At 41.7% G+C, this 20,284-nt stretch overlaps 1 protein-coding gene across 1 annotated transcript; it reads right to left on the reverse strand.

Annotated features, from left to right (window-relative positions):
• Positions 1-9,737: 9,737 nt before the first annotated feature.
• ATF3 (activating transcription factor 3) lies at positions 9,738-19,503 on the reverse strand. The gene is made up of 4 exons (XM_069009574.1): positions 19,355-19,503; positions 14,585-14,828; positions 13,592-13,699; positions 9,738-12,663 (listed from the first exon to the last, which is right to left on the reverse strand). Exons 2-4 carry the CDS (start codon positions 14,822-14,824, stop codon positions 12,466-12,468), a joined length of 546 nt encoding a protein of 181 aa, XP_068865675.1. The 5' UTR covers positions 14,825-14,828; positions 19,355-19,503; the 3' UTR covers positions 9,738-12,465.
• Between the last annotated feature and the right edge of the window lie 781 nt (positions 19,504-20,284).

Genomic DNA, 20,284 nt, shown 5'->3' on the forward strand with positions numbered 1-20,284 from the left:
TGGGCTGGGCTTCCTGTCCATTTAAGATGGGAAAACTACCTTGTAATTGAACTCCTTGGTCCTCACTCATAGATTGGGAATTGAAGCAACTCTTTGTACCATGTCTGTTTTTTTCTTGACAGGATTTTAGCACTTCAAAGAATGGCCCATTACTTTGTATTTGTCTGCTGTTTGGTGGCATAAGAAAGCCACAAATTTATGTGTGGTTTCCAAGCAGTGCTTATTACAATGAAGACTGAGACAAGCTTAACAATGACTTATATCATGGTGTAAGTTTCTCATTGTGTGTAAATTATTCCTAAAAGAGAAACATGTGATAAAATGCAATAACTGCAGCAAATTCAGGCCTCAGGAAGCATGCAAACAAGTGTATTGGAAATGCTTAAGAGGAAGAAGTGAGGGAAGATAACCTATCTTTTTGGGGAGAACTGTTACATCTTACACTCTTCTGTTAGTTATCTATGTCACCTCAGGCTGGACATTAGATGCTTTTGGAATAATTGCTGGTAACCATGCACTCAGCCTTCCTGCAGAACCTATGGAGCACATGCTGAGGGCAGCACCACTGGGAAATGTGCCTGGGTTTGGAGGAACTGGTTACACACTAGGCTGAGCTAGGAGTCTTGGGAGCTGCAGGAAAGAGCTGGTTGATAGATGTGCAGGTGGTTTGTGTTTTGAGTAGGGGGATAGGGGCCCAGAGTAGGAGTGGAGGCTACAGTAAAACTAGGGCTGAAAAAGAGCCCTAGCTGAAAAAGAGTAGTTTTCTAATTTCTCTCACCCTTTACTCTAATACTTCCAAGTTCTGCTTATCCAGAAAGACAGAATGCAAAAGAAATGTTTTGTTTCCCTCTTGGTCTTCATCTTTCTCTGCCAGAACAGTTTTTGTGACACTGTTGGGAGGAGGGAGAATTTGTTTTTCAGCTTAGAACTGTAGTTTACCTGCTGAGGAGGGTACAGATATACAATAGAGAGTGTGAAAGAAAAAACTTGCAGCCCACTGTCACAATGCTTGTTATTGAGGCTGCTATTGCCATGGATATTGTTGCTCTTTGCCATCAGGCAGATAATACTGTATTCATTTTATAAGCCTGTACATGTCAAATTCATGCAGGTCGCTCTGCTCAGCACCTATCTGTGAACAGTTTGTTACCTTATGTTGATTCCCATCTTACATACTCTGAAAAATAACCACTGAAGTTGATGATTTATGTCTCTTGGACACCAGCCTTGTAGTTTGTACCAATATTTAGTCACTGTTAAATTTGACCCACACAGTTTTTGGAGATGCATATGCCCACCCTGCTTCTGAATTTAGCTCGCTGCACTCTTACTAAGTAAAAGCCTGGAAGGGACAAAAAGAGACCTCCCTCTGAAATTTAATCCAGATCACACATGTGGTGTGGTATGGAACAAGAACTACAGAGTCCTCTGCCAGTCCTAGATCTTATAAAATCTAAACACACCAATAATCACTGAGGTTATTTTTAGATGTTTAACATGACTCTCCAAGGCACATACACATTTAACATCTGTACCTCTTTAAAGACCTATTTATTCTAATATATCACAGCTCTGGCAGTAATTTTGTGTTAATTGCTCAGAACAGGCTGAACTTTGGAGGGTTATAAATTTATGTATGACATGTACTGTGGGTTTGTTTTTGGTTTTTTTTTCTAAATTTACATATACTGAATAGCCAACTAACCTGACATCATTGGGAGCTCAGGATGGTTGGTGTCTCTCCATTTCACTCCACAAGTGTGGATTTATGGCCATGAGTCATAGAAGTAGAATTACCTTTTCATGAGGTTAGAGTGATCTGTCTTTCCATATAAGATGCTTCTATGGTAATGTTGATCACGTTACTAGGGTGATGTAAAAACATTAACCAAGTGTTTTACACAGAATTCATTTTAAAGGAAACTGGGCATTAACTTCTGTTCCCTTACTAATGCATGTGCTTATCCATACTTAGAAATACTCTTTAGTTCTCGAATTTTAGTCTAAGCACTAAAGCACCTTGGTGGCACTTAAATCCCCAGAAGGACTTAAGCCCTAATTCCAACTCCCTGCTGCCTAACCCCAAATTTCTGTTTTGTTTCTGCCCATGCACAAACATCAGGATTCATCACTTGCATTTTCATTCTGTGTGGTTGCACACACCCGTAGCTCTAGTCATGTGCTGTGGGTGGGAATTTGCCTTCCTGTCTGACTATCAGGATCTAATTTGGCTTTTATTTTGGCCACACACACATTTCACAGACCATAGAATGGTTTGGATTGGAAGGGGCCTTAAAGACCACCTAGTTTCAGTCCCCCTGTCATGGACAGGGATACCCTCCACTTCAGGTTGCTGAAGGACTCGGCCAGCCTGGCCTTGAATGCTTTCAGGGAGGGGCATGGAGCTATGCCATGGGAGCTCTGTGTTTTTTAGTAGGCTTGCTTAAAAAATTCCCACTCCAACAGTTTTTCCACAATGACTACGTAAGATGGCACATGATAGTGTGGGGGCTGTGCATGCTGAATCTCTCTTTAAAACTCAAGGTTCTTTATCAACTCTGGCAGGGGTTTTTTTGGTAGGATGTCTTGTCCAGCCCCTGCATTCATATCCTTCTTTCATTTGCGTGCACAGGAGTAGTACACTAATGCTTTACTACTTAAGGAGCAGCCTGGAATGCCAGACATAACTGGATAGCCTCTCGGCAGCTACGACACTGATTAAATGTCTGTGAGCAGCAGAACTAGAGGCTTGGCAAAGAGAATAGGACCCTACAGGGCATTCAGTGGCTGTGAATATTCTGAGTGAAGGGGTCAGTTGTGAAATAATTTAATTTTGTCTACCTTTGCTTGTGACAGGTCGGCTTCCAGAGGGAATCCATTTCCCAGGATACAATATTTGCGTTACTGTTTCTGAGCTATTAGTGCCCAGAATGATCTTTCCTGTACTTCAGGAAATTGTTAAACAACTGTCCCAACAATTGTGAATGCTGGTGGGGCACTATGCAAGCAATTTGGATAATGAGACCATTAAATGCATCTTAAAGTGCTTGGAAAAAAACCACCGATTTCTGAATGCCTTTAAATAGCACTAGATTTTTGGGAAGAGATAGAAAATGGTCCTCTGTCTATGTTCTATGTCCTTCTCTGATGCACTTATTGCTGTCCATGGACAGTGTACTGGGTTTGCGTGGCCAGGTTTTGGTGGCATTTCCTCCTTTTGAATAAGTGTTTGTGCAATATTTGCTTTAGCTTCCTATAGAATAGTTACCCTTCTCTTTAAGGGAATTATTTTGCTGTGTGCAATAAATCAGACCTATAACATTCTGTTCACCTGAGTATTGACACCTAGAAAGATGGGAAGTGTCAGTGCACAGAGGGTAGGAGGGTCAAAAATGCTTTGAAGTAACTTAGATAAAAGTAACAGCAGATAAATGTGAAATAGAGTGCTTCTTGGTGTTTTTGGCTAGATGTAGAGAAGCATGGTATTTATTGAAAGGTGGGTAAATTTTAAAAAATTAATCTCTCCTTTCTTTTGTTTCTAATTTTAAGGCTTTTATCTTGAACCCAGTATTGGTAAACTCTTCAGAATTAGCATAGATAACTGGCTTCTCTAACCACCCTTTCCTCTGTCCATAGACAGTTTTACTGCCAACAGGGAAATGTGGTATGGCCAAACCCAGACATTCAAACAAAGACACCCCACACACACCCACACAAAAAAAGTAGAATATTTGTTTCTAAACATGAAATGTGAACAGTCTAATACACTAAATTTATTCTATTTTCTATTGGTTTCTGAAATTAGTATACACAAATAATTTTTCTAAGTCTTTTTTGACAGTCATGAGGAATGAGGATCCCACATCATCAGATCTGGGGCTTGGAGAATGTGTGATAAACCCATGAGGGTTAGCTACAAATGTGGGAGTTACAAGCCCTGTGTGATCCAGTTTCAATGGTTGTAGCAAAAGAAGAGGGGAAGTTCTCACCATGCCAGCATCAGAGGGCTGTGCTTCTCCAAGCCAGGTGAGAAAGGATCCCTGGTTTTAGCCAGTGAAGGGTAGTTGTGCTTCACTCAGCAGAGGGATTATTGTATAGTTACTTTTTCCCAACCAATTTATCCTGTTCTCACGCCTCCTCTCAACCAAGCAATTGTCAATGGATCGAGAGTTTGGACTGTGGCAGTGGTTTGGATAACAGCATCCAAGGCACAGTGCTCTTCCCTCACAGAAAACTGTCTTCTGGGTGTTCAGGAGAACTCTGACTGAACTCTTTTAGTTCTACACGTGGGCAATTCTGCATGTAAAATAAATGCTTTGGAGGCAGGAAAATCGGCCAAATGCACATTTTCCAATTAGGTTACAAAATTGCCTGTAACTGTACTGTAACCTGGGTAACTGATGTTCTATTTGTTTTACACAGAGGATTCTTTTATCTTTTAATCCATATTTGATTCATAGATTATTTACACTTGTGGTGTCAATATCGCTGCTAGAGATAAAAAGTGTAAAACACTTAACAAAAAAGCACCTGCACCCAAAGCTCCAAACTTAAACTAATAACAATAACAACCAAATCTAACCAAAAAGACCCCAAAACACTGTATGTTTTCTTGGGCTTGAGTGGAGTACCATTAATTACTGGTGTTTTGGATGATTTCACTTGGCTGTAAGTGATAATCACATGGCGATAAAATTCACTCTTCTGTTCAGGAGCTTTCTAATGACTGAACACAATTTGTGAATCTTCATAAGTCTTGTTCAAAAGACCCAGTCTTCAAAAGTAAGGGATTTTATATTTCTTGGGATGAAAGAAGGGCAGAAAGGATGGTATTGGTTATTATCATTGTCTTTCAGATGGAGGAGTTGAGGTATTGGGTAGTTTGTGTATTTAAGTCACACCGCATGGCAGGAATTAAAATCTGATAATTAGATGTGTAATGACTCTTTAATGCCACAGAAAATCTTGGAGTAGCTGACAGACTCTAAAAGCCTCAAATGTGGTTGAGGATGATGAAGACCCTATTGCAGGGGACATTCAGGAGATGGCACTTAGGGCAGGAGCCTGTCAGAGGGAAGCTGGGGGAATAAAGTGGCTAAAGGAACTGAAAAGAATACTAAATCACCATTCAGATGTATTAATAACTAACCTGTTAGAAAGTCTAGTGAGAACTGATGATGCCATGAAGATTTTTTGCCTTTTCTTTTATACCCCTGTTATACCTTTTTACAACTTCTGTATTCTTAGTGCATTTTGCCTACATTCTTGGACTTGTTTGTCAAGCTAAGAGACTAAACATTTTAGAAGCTTCGTAGCTGGGGATCAGTGTGCCCCAGACCCCAAGGTCCTCTCCAGAACACATTCTGTAAACTAAGATAGAACCATCCAGGGGAAGGCTCCCTGGGGAGGGGGGCTCACTTGAGCCTCTCACTGGGGAATCTTTGATAGATATGCTAATTAGTAACACCTATAATGTTATGCCAGATCTATTGTGTGTGTGCATTGTGGTGCATTCCACCTGGACGTGTGCACCTAAGGATCCCTAAAACAAATACCAAGGTAGAATCCCTTTTTCCTTTCTAACCGTGTTTGACTCTTGATTTTAAGACCAGGAAAAGGTATCACTGATGATCAGGGTACAAAGGGAACACTCAGAGGGCTGAGAAGCTGAAGAAACAGAGCTCATTCCCCAGCCAGAACCCTCTCCAGGACAGGGCAAAGCGAAGCAAACAAGCAGAGGATCTCTCTGAAACTGAAGTGACTATGGGTCGAGTTTTAGAGAAGAATCAGCACTAACCAAGTGAGTTTCCAGTAAAAGGCTCAAACAAAATGGAAAAAGAAAACTGCCGAAATACTAAAAATGATGAGTAACTCTCTCACTGTCTCTCTGGCTTAATCTTTCTTGGAATCTGAGGACTGGAGTGTGGCAAATGTGTCACCAAACTTTATGAAAGGTTCCAGGAGAATCCAAGGAGCTACAGGCCTGTAATCTGAACAGGCAAGTTAATGGAAATTAAGATAAAGGAACTATCAATCAGTAAGTACCTAGATAAACACAGTCTTCTTGAAGAGAGTCAGAATGCATTTTTTAAAATTAAATTCCAGGTAACAGACACATCTGGAGTTCTTGGAAGGGGTTGGCAAATGTGTGGATCAGGGAGATTCAGTAAGTGTATTTTATGACACCTCTAAAGAGATTTCAGTAAATTCCTTCAACAAATAATTATTTGAAGAAACTGAATAAATAGAGAAAATACATATGTATGCATAAAAACTTGATTAAAAGGTAGAAAAGAGAGTAAAACTAATCTACAAACTCTCCCATGAGGGGCAGGTCATCCAGTGATGTTCCACAGGAACCTTTACTGGGACCTGCACAGCTCAACACTTTCATAAATGATCTGGTAAGAGCGTGAGTAATGTAGCAAGAAGGTTGGTGATGGTACAGTTTTGCTCAGGACACACAGGAGAAAGGCAGTTTCAGAAGACTGGCAGGAAGACTTTATATTTACACTTTGGAAATTAAAGTGACAGATAAAATTCAATGTAAGTAAACATGAGGTAGTGTGTATGGGAAAAATCAATCCTGGTATCATCCATGACACATTGGGCTTGCGTTTATCATTGCTACTCAGGAAAGAGGTCTTTGGATTATCACAGATTATTGCATTGTGTGAGACCTAATTCTTGGCAGTCACCAAAACTGCAAACCTCACTTCTGGAGCTCTTAGGAAAGGGACAGTGAACATCAAGATCCTTCTGTATCAATCCATGGCTTGACCACAACTTGAATACTACATGTAGTTACTGTTCTTTTATGTAAAGGGTGAGGAAAGGGTTAGGGAAAGGGTTTCTTTTATGTTATGAAAAGCCACAATTACTGGGTAACAGGAATAATCAAGAATGCAAAATGGCTGCCAAAAAAAAAATAATAAAAGGAAGAAAAAAAAGAGTGCATAGGCTAGGACAAGTAGAGTTACTGGGAACAGAGTCAAACAAAAAGGAACTGTTTTCTTCTTCTAAGTGGTGATAGCCCTATGGAACTTGCTGCCAGAGGTTACTGCAGATGCTGGTACTGTGGATGAGAAACTGGTCAAACACTTGATAGAAAGATTTGTGGAAGGGTACTACCTAAAGAATTCGTGGAAAGCTTGTGTGACTCACCAGCTGAAAATAGTTGGTGTGGGAAAGCACCCAGGGGAAGCATACTTGCCCTGTTCTTATTCTTCCTTGGACAGCTGCTTTTGATCAGAGCTGTAGGAAGAGAGCTGGGCTGGGTGGGCCCTTGGAGTGAGCTGGTGGAGCTGTTTAGCTGGAATGCAGGCAGCTACGTGATGTGCTAACCTGGGCAACAGAACGAGACCCGAGCTGGCTCTCATGAGCCACCTCAGATGCCAGCAGCACCCAAGCTCTGGCTGCATGGAGAGCTCATCCTCCCGCTGGCATCAATCAGCCTGTGCTGAGATTCTTGCTGTCATCACTGGGATGTTCCCAGCACTGAGCTAGTTTATATAAAATATTGCTATTCCACACTGCTATTTGCTGCGTTGTCATTCCCACTAAGCGGGCATGGTTGTGCACCCACTATTTCGGCAGAGTTTACAAATCTAAAGATGTTAAATTCTCAAAAGAAGCTAAGTATTCCAGCTTTACTTCTCAGTTTGTTCCCATTTTCTATTTATTCATTTCATATATCTAATTTTTTTTCTGAGTGTCAGCTCTAGCACACTTACATGGGGGTCTGAAAATCATTAGGTTGCAGGTTTTTTGGTTCATGGATCACTGTCAGCAATAGTAAATATTTGCAGAGAGTTGATGCTGTATTAATAATAGATTCCAGTGTATTATCTTTTTAACTGTGATGGCTTTGAAGATCTAATAGCACTGAAAATTAGCAAATAACTATTTTTAACCCTAGAGTCAGCGGTTCTGACTCAGAGTGTCCATTAAGGAAATGAATTTTAAACAACAGGATTTAAAAGAAATATTGTCACTCATTACCTTAACTACACTTAAAAAGAAAGGCATCTATTATAGAAATGAAAATGTTATATTGGGGTAATTACAAACTGATGAAGACTGTTAGAAAGTAATTGTGTTAATTAATGTTATTGCACATTTAATCCCGGGATGATTCTCAGGGTCTCCAGCTGGGGGCACTGGGCAAACATGGAAACGTGGCAATGGCCAGCATGAGTGAGACTTGTGCCTAGACCAGAACTGTGCTGAAGGGAAGGAGGCAGGGAAACCAAAACCGACAAAGAAAGTGGATGTGAGACACAGTCATCATCCTGGATTTGAGAATTTCCTAAGACGAAGTAGATTCTGTTTTCAAAACTCTTTTGCTGCTGAGAAACAATTGTATGCTTTTATTTTCATTACTATAAATCATCCAGTTTCTTTAGCAAAACTATCCCTTTAGTCAATAACTTCAAATCCTAATGGACACAGGTAAAAAGTTATTGTAAATTTAAATTTGTTGCCGCTCAGTTTCATTAAACATTTCCAGCCTTGTATGAATCATTGTCTCTACCTACCTTCAAAATTGCAATTTATTCATTTATATCAGGGAGAGAGCTATGAAAGAAACAGAAGATTCTCCTTGTCAAAGTACAGTGTAAAGCCCAGTATGCTTTAAGGTCTACATGGGCATGTAAACAGAGATTTAGCATCTAGAACAAGACCTGAGGAGAAGGTATAGCATGTAATTGCTCAAGGACTACCAGCTATGCTATTAGGAATGGTGGTTTCATGGTTTCAACACATGCCATTTAAAAAAGATATTATACAATACCAGTTCAGGAGATCACAGCCCTAATTTTGTTGATGAGGTTTTCTAAATCAGGCCAGGCAGATGATTTTAAAGTTTGCCAATTTAGTGTTGAACTGGGTATTCAAAAGCAAAGTTTGAAAGCAGCTATAGGAGAATGCATGGAAGGGTGAATGTACTTATGGGGGCTGCACAACTGTAAATGGATAGACCAATAAGGAAAGTAAGTATCCAGCATTGCCAAGCTCATAGTAGCCTAGATTTTCCTTCCAGATGATGTTTTAACTGGATTTTGCAATAGAGCAATGGATTTCCTGATCCCTGGAGCTCCTGGCCTTCTATCTGGCCTGTGTATTACAAGTTATGACTGCTTGCAATGGATTGAAGCCAAAAGTTTTTGTCCACATCACTGGCTGTCAAAACACAGGGACTTCTGTCTGGGTGTGTAGATACTCAGTTTTGGAAAAGCAAGAGGGAACATTTTGTTCATCTTTTCTCATGTTTCTCCCCAGACACACCAATACACAGACACAGAGAAAAAAACCAAAGCCCGGATCATGCCATACTTCTTTAGTATCTGCCATGTAATTATAGAAAGCAGTCTAGAAGTATTAAAGCTTCACAGTAGCAAAAGCATTAAACTCATTAGGGAATCAGAAAGTTGAAATAACTATCAGCTGGTAGGTTGCAAGGTTAGGAAAGGTTTAGGAGTTCTATTTTCCAGTCCTTTAATCTAAGCTCTAGGCCACAAATAAGAAGTTAGCCTGGAATTCACAATCAACCTTTCAATAACAAAATTTTGTTTACACCTTGACAAGCAGTGAACAGTACCAGTTTCAGTTCATAAGACACTTATTGCTGCAAAGCTGTAACGAGTGTTTGCTTTTTAATATCTCAGTGTTGTTTTAAGAAAATGAGGTTGCTCTTGGACCTTGAAATGTAGAATGAATTGACACGTGAATAAATATATATTATTTCTTTTTTATTAAAGTATCAAAACAAACTTGAGAATAGAAAACAAACTGCTTTTTAATGCATTTAAAGGGCTCTCCTGAATAAAGTATACTCTGAGAAAACTCATGCAACATACCATTCCTGTCTAGCTGTTCAAACACTCTTTTCCTGGGCACAGCGAAGTGACCCTGAGTACCATCATTTCCAGAGCAGCGTGCAGGAGCACGCACACGCACACACACACATATAAAAGCAATACAGAGCAGCTATGACTGCACATGTAAAGAAATAAAAATAGATTATCTTCTGACAATAGTAGGGGTACCATATTAACATTTGGCATGCCAAGTAAATAAGATCAAGCAACAAAAGCATGACGCCTGCGTCACCGGTGATATGGTTAAAAGCAACCATACAAATTCCCTAAGGGAGACACATGAATTCTGTCACTATAGTCTCTGTAGTAACACTTTATAACCAATTTTGAGACAAACAGCCTTGTCTGCTGGTATTTGAGAGGCAAAAAGCAAAGCCAAGGCGTACGAGGCCAGGATGATGCCTTGGTTTTGTATTTCCACGTTACAGAAGTCAAATAATGAACATTGTTTGACATGTTTATTGTAGCACACTTCATGTATATCTGTTGACTGGTAAACAGTTGGCCCAATTACATGTAGAACTTGTCCTTTAAGCCAGACAAGTTGCCACAGAGGCTCCAAACTCTGCTTACAGGACATGAACAAAACTCTCACTGAAGTCGATGGAACCTCCTTTCAATATACAGAAAGATCATGGATTCTTAAGACAGAATTGGACCTAGTATGTCATCTTTGTAATACATTCGCTTTTCAGATACATGAAGTCATACCTTTAACACGTGATATAGGACATTACAATATATCCAGACCTTAGGAAATGGTACTAAGTAGTTCTGTTGCAGAATATAATAATCATTATAAGGACCAGGTACAATTTGTGATGCACTCATGCGAGACTTGCAGGGTAAGAAGCTCATGGCTGAGGTATCTTCAAGTTTAGCCTTTAGAACAAACACACCATTTCAACACTGCAGAACTGGTGTAAAATATTATGCACTGTAAGCTTCACTTGTATTCTGCTTTGCTTAAATTGTGACACTGAACAGTCAGACACCACTGATGGAGATACAGAATTTTGGAAGGTACAATACCTGCACCCAATCATTCAAGAAACTCAGCGCCTCATCTTCAAAAAAGATGAAGGATAAGTGTTTTTAATAGTGGTGTCTCAAATACAACTGGTGAAGTTTAGGAATATATAATATTAAACACCAAGAGATAAAAGTAAAAAGACAGCGCAACACTTGTGTTCTCAGTTTTATCTTGCTCGCAGTGTTTATTAACTCTACTCATTATGATATTAGTGATAAATAAGAATAATATTTTCTTTTACAAAAAATTGTAAGGGTATATTTTATAGAAATAAACAATCTGAGAATTTCACAGAAACATCAGAATTTAAACATTCATAACTTCAACTGTTTCATCCAGCAGCTCTTCTACCAGTTCAAAAACATCCAAGGTTAGTATTTAATAAAAAATAAAAACAATTATTCACTGCATCAAAACTCTTGCCTCCTTTAGATTCTAAGTAACACTTTTCATTGACTGTATTTGCCACTCAAATGTAAAACAAAAGTAGCTACAATCATAATTTTTCCCTCTGAATCACCTGGCAAAAGGAGGTAATTCTGACCAGGATGGAAAAAGCTTTGTCAAGCTCTTATGCCTGTAAGAGCTATCTGCATGAGCAGACCCACTGAAATCCATGGAACCTCTTCTGTTGACTGAGGGGTAATAGCATGAATTAAGGCTTGTAGGATTAGATCCTAGATGAATAAAAAAAAAATATTTATTTTCTTCAAGGTTCAGGAGTCTGGGATTCACTCCTGCAGTTCTTTACTTGAGAAAAACCTCTATCAATACCCCTGCACGGTTAGTTTCCTCTTTCCAGTGGATCCAATTCACCAAGTCACTAAGTGATCGTACAAGCTGCTCTTCAGCAATTCAAGAAAAAATTGTAGTCCCCAAGGGCTAGTATCTGGGGTGACAGCTCATAAAATACAAGCTAGGCTACACAGATGTTTTGCAAGAAACATTTGTTTGTCACACCTTCTAGACTCTTCAAATTCAGTCACTGAGATGAGTCACAGAAAAAACCCACGAGTGTTGAGAAAAAAATGGCAAAGCTTAGTTGGAACTACAGGGACTTTTTGTGTGTGTGTGTGTTAGGTTAGAATGCAACAATACACATCAGGACATTCTGCCAGAAATCATCCTCCTGGAAATTCAAAAATACTCAGTCTTCTTTCCCTACCAGCAACAAGGAAAAGTAGTGTCCATCCAGTACAGCTGTCTGTACCACGTGCATCACTGGAAGTCATAGTGTTCTAGCACAAACCTCATGAGTGCAGATACTGTATACTAGCAGAGGGCTAAAACTTCAGAAGCTGTTGTCTGTAGCTCCTAGGAACAGCAAGTATGACAGGTGCAAACCCTATATTTGAGGCAGAAGGCTCTTCAATTTGATTGAGACCAGATCTTCCAAGGGCAAAAATCGCTGTCAAGCCAAAATGATTCTTTCCGCTTACGAAAGCAATCTGCCCTTCCTAAAGGCTCTTGACTAATAGAATCCTACACATTATGACAGACTCCCCCACGGATTCTGGTAGCTGTTAAAAACATTATAAATTGCTGTATCACTTAACCTTGTAATGTGCCTTCTTTGATCTGTTGAATAAAAAGATTTCTTTCATCTTCAGGTGTCCTTCCGTTCTGTGCACGGACTATACACGTGGGCCTGTGCAGATTTAGCATGTATATCAAATGCTGCTTCTCGTTCTTCAGCTCCTCGATCTGGGCTTTCAATTCTGCATTGATCGTTTCCAGCTTCTCTGATTCCTAGCAAAAAGGACACACACAGCTTTTACACTGAGAAGTTCAAATAGTTAGTCACAGTTTTTTCTAATAGTCGAGGTCTTTTATTGGTGGGAAAGCATATGGCTGGCAGAGAAAGGAATCACATGTACTTAGTGTGCTGTAACTATACATTCCCCAGTCAGTAATAATCCAAAAACCAGATTGAGTTACCTCCTTTGGCCTCTAGAGAATGTAATGGAAGTAGAAAAACCAAATTCAAACGTATTCACTCACAGTATAGATACCCAAAGCATTATTGCTATCTTCTGCAAAAATATTCTGAGCTTTTTGGGTCAAAAATTGACCCAAAATTATCTATGCTGCTTCTTAACTCCCTGGAACATCAGGTCACATCCCTGTAAACACATGTTAAGCTAACAAAGTACAAACATAGCTTTTTTTCCCTGCCCCTAGATACAGGAATGTACAGGCCTGTATACCTAGACACAGGCTTGGTGCTGCTGAAATGTGGTTGTTTATCACAGCACAGGAGGTGAAGGTCTGACTGGGGTTCTAGGACAGAGAATTCAAGGTACCATACCACTCTGTTCATAAAGAAGTCAGAAATTACTTGTAGGTGTTTGCAGGCTCTTCACAGTGAATACTTTACAAAATATGATTTTACTTCTTTTTGTGTTCAGTGTACACATTCAAATTAACATTATCCCCATAGACAAGTTGGTCACTGAAACAGTAATCTCTTTCCACTCCTACCATGCTTTGACTTTATGCCAGTTTCAGCCAGGTTTGTATTTAATACATGGCGTGTTTATTTTTTATAACTAATGTTTTGAAGGGTTTACAGAGTTTTGGGTGACATTTTTCTGTATTTCCTACTATGACAGTACCCTATGCTAACTGTTTGGATCCTGGCAGGATGACAGATTAAGAATTCTAGCCAGTCACTTACTTTTTGCAAACATTCTGTTTTTTCCTTCTTTTTGTTTCGGCACTTTGCCGCGGCAATTTTATTTCTTTCCCTTCTTCTCTTTTTTCTTTCATCCTCTTCAGGAGAAAACTGTCCCACAAAAACAGATACACACAATCCATAAGATGTTGTAAATAGGAGACCTGTATTTCAATAACTTCTGGGTTTTTTAAATCAACATGGACAGTGCTGTCAGTGTTCACATCATGAGTTACACAAAAATGTGATTCTGACCTTGTTTTCCATAGAGTACAAGGGCTGTAACTTCATTAGAATCGTCAATAAAAACCTGACTGGAGTTGGGTTGTATGTAATCTATATGATGGCTCATTTTAAATTACTCAAAAAGCTTGCTGAATGTCTCCCCAGGCTGACTCCCAAAGCTCCATCTCTCCTCCATTTCCCAGGGAGGAAAAGGAGGAGGGGCACAGGGAGCAGAGTGGAGGATGTGTCATGAGTGAGGCAGCGAGAGTAAGTGAATTAAAGACAGCACCAAAAAGGGAGTATTAACACACTTCCTTCTGTTTCCTGTGGAGGCTCAAACCAAGGTGTAACTCTTTCCTTAACCAAAGCTATTTCTCCACTTTCAAAGAGTAATGTTTTTCAAGGATAGTATCATCTTTAAGCAAAAATAGAACGTGGACATGGTAGATCCATGTCTTAGTCCAACCCCCATGGGTTCTGCTGTCCTCAGGGAAACAGAACTTCAGCAGTGACTTATTCCAAGTTCAGCTACCACTAGGCACACTAGCACTTGCTCTAATCACTGTAAAACATTGTCTGAAAATAAAACATCCAACTATGAGAAATACCCAAAGTATTTCCCAAGAACTCAACAGAGAGCCAAGCAGTTGGCTTGAAGGAAACAAGTATGGTACAGAAGATTGTCTGTAGTTGATGCAATTACTGGTCTTTTGGCAAAACTTCGTTAGAGAATTAATCATTCACACCAAAATTCTGTTTAAAGAGCCCTACCTCTGTTTTCATCATTGATGTTTCAACTGGCCTTTCAGAAACAGTCACCGTGTCCAATGTGGAAGACATCCTGTGGAACTGACGCTTGTTCTGAATGGCAAACCTCAGTTCCTCCTTCACCAGGGGGGTTAAATTTGTGAAATCATCAAACCCCAGTGACCCTGCGGGGGACAAAGTGGGAACAATTGCGGAGGCGCTGACTTCTAATGCAGATACCTGGCCTGAGTGTTGGACCATCATTTTGCTGAAAGATAAAAAGAGATAATAATAATAGTCTTTCAACAACTTTAGAAAGGCAAATAATATCTCTTAGAGGTATATTTCACACTGTGAATAATACTGTAGTTCTTATATTGCTTCAGTCCCCATTCCTAATCTACCCCAATCTCAGAGACAAGCAGTTAAGAATTTAGACACTCAAACATCCCTCAACTTTATGTTAATTCAAAGTTAGTATTTAAAAGTAAGAATAATATCAGCACATGACATGATTTCTAGGTCTTTCTGAGACTTAATATTTGAAAAAAATTGTGTACAAGTGTGTATACTGTTAAGTTTTAAACTGGTAGTGTGTGGCAAATGAGAATTGAGTGAATAGAAAAACAAAGAAAATAAGAACAAAAATCAGAAAGCACATAAGTAGTATTATTATTTAAAGCATAGAAGGAGAGTAAGAGCATCTTCAGAGCTTTATCACCACAAATTCCAGCTTCAAATGGACAGAGCATACCTTGATCTCAGTTACACTTAGCTCAATGTGTTCTACTAGAAGCTGAAACTCGCTAACCACAAGAGGATCTGTCGCAAAATTATCACACTCAGTTTTACACACAGCTGTAGATCTGCCTATAAACTCCTGAAAAATAGTTAACGATAAGAGCTGGCACAAAGGCAAAAGTCTTCACATGCTCTGGGGCTCCACAGCACAGGCTGAGTTGGAGGGATTGACTCATGAAAAATGTGAAGCCGTTTGTTTCATTCCTTTGCTCTTGTAGAATTCGAAACTGTCCTTATGTGCCCTCTACGAGAGGCTTGAAATTCTTAAATATTTATGGCTGGATCTTCTGCTGACATGAAACAGTGTGATTGAAGAGACTTTAGGGGAATTATGCAAATGTAAACCCATGGAGAAACTTCATTTCTAGTAGATTTCTGAAGAAAAAGAACCTATCCAACAGTGCTCTCTACTTCTCTCTTTTTAGTCATTCTTCTTATTTTTTTTAGCCAGTTTCGAAGGCAGAGAGGTCCTATGTGCTTTGTGAAAACTGGCGGCTCCACTGAGGGAGAAGGAGGCAAAACTCAGCAGTTAGTCATTGAAACACGATGGGCTAGCTGATGCACACATCCCCATCTCTCCCCCAGCACAGGTGAGATAAGAGGGAAGAAAACTTTCTGGAAGAACACTGAGTGCCTTTTGTGTGTGGCCCAAGGGACAAAAGGTGCAAATCCACAGGAAAACAGGTTGTAATAGTTCCCTTGTTCATAAAGCAACTCGGGTCAAATTGGATTTTACTACGTTGGTTTTCCAGCTTTCTTTGGTGTGTAGATTTTGTTGTTGTAGTTGTTGTTTTGGGTTTTTTTAATAGCTGTTTGGATAATTACAGTATGTGTTATCTACTCTGGATTAGAACCACAATAATTACAGAAAAGTCAGTTGTAATTAACTTAGTGCAGGTAAGCAAACAGTTGCCTCAGGGTAGCAGTGTGGGTAAGCTAAATTTCCACATGGTAGACCCAGAACTGCACAGTTCCCTGTATGTTACTTCTGGAACCCAGCAAGAAATGTCTGGGGTCATGTGCCTTGACAAGAAGATAGAATTTGCTCAGAGATATCTAAAAATACACTGTAAATCCATACTGGTGCAAATGAGAATAGAACCTGGTTCATCGCTAAGTGAGGTAAACATAAAAATCAGAGGAGAGTGAATTGCCTGTTGCTGGAAAATACCATGTCCAACTGCAGAGTCTTCCTCACTTCTTCCTCACCCAGTCACCACAGGGGAGCTGAATATTTCCCAGAGTCTCAGGGTGAAATCCTGACCCCAGTGAAATCAAAAGGACTTTTTCTGTTGACCTCAGTGGGGCCAGGATTTCACCCATAGTTATTCAAGATGGGGAAATTGTTTGGAACAATTTGTTATTCAGAAAGACCTTGGGAAATTTATGTAATTCTCTTCAGAAAGCCCCTGCTCATGAGTCATATTTAAAGTACTGATACAGTTTAATCCTATAATCTCAGAAAGCTAGCAGTTACTCTTTTCCAGCAAGTCAGAAATGGCCCTATTAATTTCCAGCTGAAGTCCTCCCAGTATTATTTACTATTTACCAACATTCAACCATTCAACTAATTTAAACAGGCTAATTCCAGATGACACTGAACCCCTCACTGCCAGCAGAAATTTCAGTTATTTTCACTGACTCAGTCTCCTTGTATCCTGGTGACGGCTTCATTCAACAAAGTTAATTCTGTATAATTCAATCCAACTAGGAGTCTTAAAGTAACAGTAAAACTGTTTTTCCAGCCTCCAAAATAATTAGTTGGGCTAATAATTTTCAAGCTCTGGTGGTTTATTCAATTATTTTTCAGTTTAGGTGAACTTTTAATTAAGGTCAGCAGCAGCACCAGAGGAAACCAAGAATGTGCCTGAGAAATTGTGTTAATTGTGGATTTCTAGTAGTTAGTGCTAATTTTTCCACGAGCACCAACAAAACCCTACAATAATGGCTTCAGGTCCTCACCCACCCGTCACTAGTGTGAAAAAGAGAAGTGGTTGGGTGCCCAGAGCAGGAGAAAGTGTCCTTGACCGTCGAAACTTGCTGCCCTCCTCCCCAGACAGCTCACTGCCCTCCCAATCATCCTGAAAGGCACCTCTGACTGGGGAGGGAAGGCCCACCAGGGGGCTGAGGCTTCTGTTAGGATTTCTGCTGTGAGCTGAGTCCCATTTTGCAGGGCTGTTTGCCACTGGTTTGCTTTTCTGAGGCTCTTTTCCTGGGGCAGTGCTTCTGAACGGTGCCTGGTAGGGCAGCTTCCAGTCTGCCTCTGGGATTGTTAGGAGCCACCACCATACAAATGACAGAAATAATCAGCCTTATATCAAAGCTCCTCAGTAAGCTGAATACGTCCTCTTTTCATAACAACAAGGTAGATGTTTTCCAGTTTCTGGGGAACAAATCTGCTTTTAGAAATGTTTTATAAATAGGAAAATCAGATTTTACAATTTTAAAAAATGCAACGAGTTGCCCTTTCTTGTCCCAGAGGGACAGAATTGTCCCTCTGTCTATAAGCCATCCAGAGCACTATCTCATTTCCCCCGGATTTGTAAAGGCTGGGGAAACAGTAGGAATAAGACTTTCAAGCATTAAAGCGTGGTGCCATCGTGGCCTTTGTGATACAATCTCTGTTTACTTCGATAGAGCACGCACGTGGACCCGTTCTGGAGTTACTGCCGCTGGAGGTGCTGAACACTTCTCAGCCCTGCACTGTTACCGGCACAGCTTGTTCCCGGGCTGAGTTAATGCTTTGTTCCTTTAACCTTACTTTTGGAATTCTCCAAAAAGCACAGTTTTACTATTCATGGTACCCTCCCAATTCAGGTAGGTTCAAACAACTCTGTTCATTCGTTCTCCCCCTGCTTTTTGTTTGTTGTTTAGCAGACGATCCTTTTCATCTACAGTGAGCTTTTACATCTCATCTGCCAAGATTTTAAAATCGGAACATGCTTCCTAGCTGTGCACTTCCACTATTTAAGGATATTCTTGTTTAATATTAATATTGAAAGTGACTGCTTTCAGTTTTTTCTTACTTAACAGCCGACGGCTGACTGTGCTTCTTGGTCTTATTTCTTCATACGAATTCCTTTTCCCCTGGTGCTGATGCAATAAACCCTGATAACCACTGAGGTTAATCTTAAACAGCATTAAGAGCAATTACAGTTCACAACCTCTGTGCACGCTAGTTGACCTTAAGCTTTCTGACATCCCACATCGCTCCCGAACCATTTTCTGCTGCCTTCCAGCTTCTCAAATGCTGTTACTAGGAGGAGAATTGATTTCCAACCGGAAGCTCGTTCTCTGAGACAAATTGGCTGTTGTGTCACGCCTGATTTGCTTAGGCAACAGTTTAGCAACTGCTCTACTTTAGGTCAAGACACCGAGACAGAAAGGAAAGCGAATATCCCCGGCTGTCACGGGAAGCTCCCCCTCGGTTTATGGGAATATCAGCGATAACTCTCTGCGCGGCAGTGCGGGTTTGCCATCACCTGGGCTGTCCCGCTCCAGGACCCCCGTCCCCGTCCCCGCGGTGCCGCCGCCGGCTGTCCGGAGCTCCGGGCGCGGCCGCGCCGCTCGGGCATCCCGCGGCTCCCGGGGTGCCGGTGCCGGTGCCGTGGCCCCTCCGCGGCCGCCACCGCGCGGTGCCGAGCGGCGCTGCCGGCCCGGGGACAGCCGGGGCTGGGCGGGCTCCCCGCGGCGCTCACATCTGGCGGCAGCCCGGGCAGGGGGTTCCCCCAGATGCGAGCGCCGGCACCGAGAGCCGGCGCCGCCGGGCGGGCGAGGGGGCTCCGGCGGAGCTCGGCGGGGCCGGGGGCTCTCCCGGCGCTCACGGCCGGCGGCGGCCGACTTCGCCCGGAGCGGCGAAACTTTTGCCGGGGGCGTGCCGCTGGTCCGCCGGCGGGCATCCATCCCTCCGCGGCGGGACAGCCTCCCCGGAGCTCAGCCCGTCGTCCCGCCGGCCCGGGCAGTCCCGGCCGCTCCTCTCCTGCTTCCACCTACCTTCCTGCCGCCGCTGCCGCTCTCCCGGCCGGAGGGAAGGGGCTCCGCAGCCGCCCCGCCGCTGCCTTCCGCGCTGCTCCGCCGCCTCCTGCGGGAGAGCAGCTTCCTCGGCTCCCCGCTCCTCTGCCGCTCGCCCGGGTTGCATCACCCCCCTTTTATAGCCGAGCGGGCAGCGCTGGTATTTACTCTGGCGGCGAGTCCCTGGCTGATGTCATGCTATTAATAGCTTCTCCGAAAGAGAGGGAGGAGGGAAGCGGGCCCGTGGCGGTGATGCAAGGCTTCCCCGCCGGCACGGCTCGGCACCGCACGGCACGGAGCGGCACCGCCGGGCCGGGCCGGGCCGGGCCGGGCCGGGCCGAGCAGCATCCCTCGGCACCCCGACAGACCCTTTCTCCTTCCCTCTTCACCACTCTCCTTTTTATTTATTTATTATTTTTCCTGTTAAGATTCCGAGAGTTTCTTTCTCCGGGCCATTTTGCGTCTGACAATAAATCAAAGTCCCTCTCGCGACCAAAAAAAAAAAAAAAAGAAAAAAAAAGAAAAAAAGAGAAAAAAAGTGGCAGTTGTGTATTTTTCGAAAGGACTGAAACGTGTGATCTTTCTCTGGAGGGAAAAAATGCTTAATGCCGCCCCCCCCCCCGCCCCGTTCCTGCCATCCTCCCCCCTCCTCCTCCGCTACTTTAGATGACAGCTAAAAGTTAATTTCACATATAGAAGAAGGCTTCAGTTTTTTCTCTGAGGAGGAAAGGCCCGTTTAATGAAATTATAGAAAGCTAAAAATAATACGGTTTGGGATTTTTGTTTGTTTTGTTGGGGTATTTTTTAAACTTTTCTTAAAACACAGCAGCACGCTATTTCCTTATGATCTCATGAAAAAAAACAGGGAGTTCCTACAGCAGAGAGGGAAATATGGTTGTGGCTGTGGTGAAG

Source organism: Aphelocoma coerulescens, chromosome 3 (genome assembly GCF_041296385.1).
Source record: "Aphelocoma coerulescens isolate FSJ_1873_10779 chromosome 3, UR_Acoe_1.0, whole genome shotgun sequence".
In the NCBI taxonomy this organism is placed as follows: Eukaryota; Metazoa; Chordata; class Aves; order Passeriformes; family Corvidae; genus Aphelocoma; species Aphelocoma coerulescens.

Excerpts from the sequence above, each read along its gene's own strand:
- ATF3 (XM_069009574.1), bottom strand. The coding sequence starts at position 14,824 with ATGATGGTCCAACACTCAGGCCAGGTATCTGCATTAGAAGTCAGCGCC. Across the intron at positions 13,700-14,584 it reads CATCAATGATGAAAACAGAG|TTTTCTCCTGAAGAGGATGA; the intron begins GTAGGGCTCTTT and ends TTTGTGGGACAG. Across the intron at positions 12,664-13,591 it reads AAACAGAATGTTTGCAAAAA|GAATCAGAGAAGCTGGAAAC; the intron begins GTAAGTGACTGG and ends CCTTTTTGCTAG.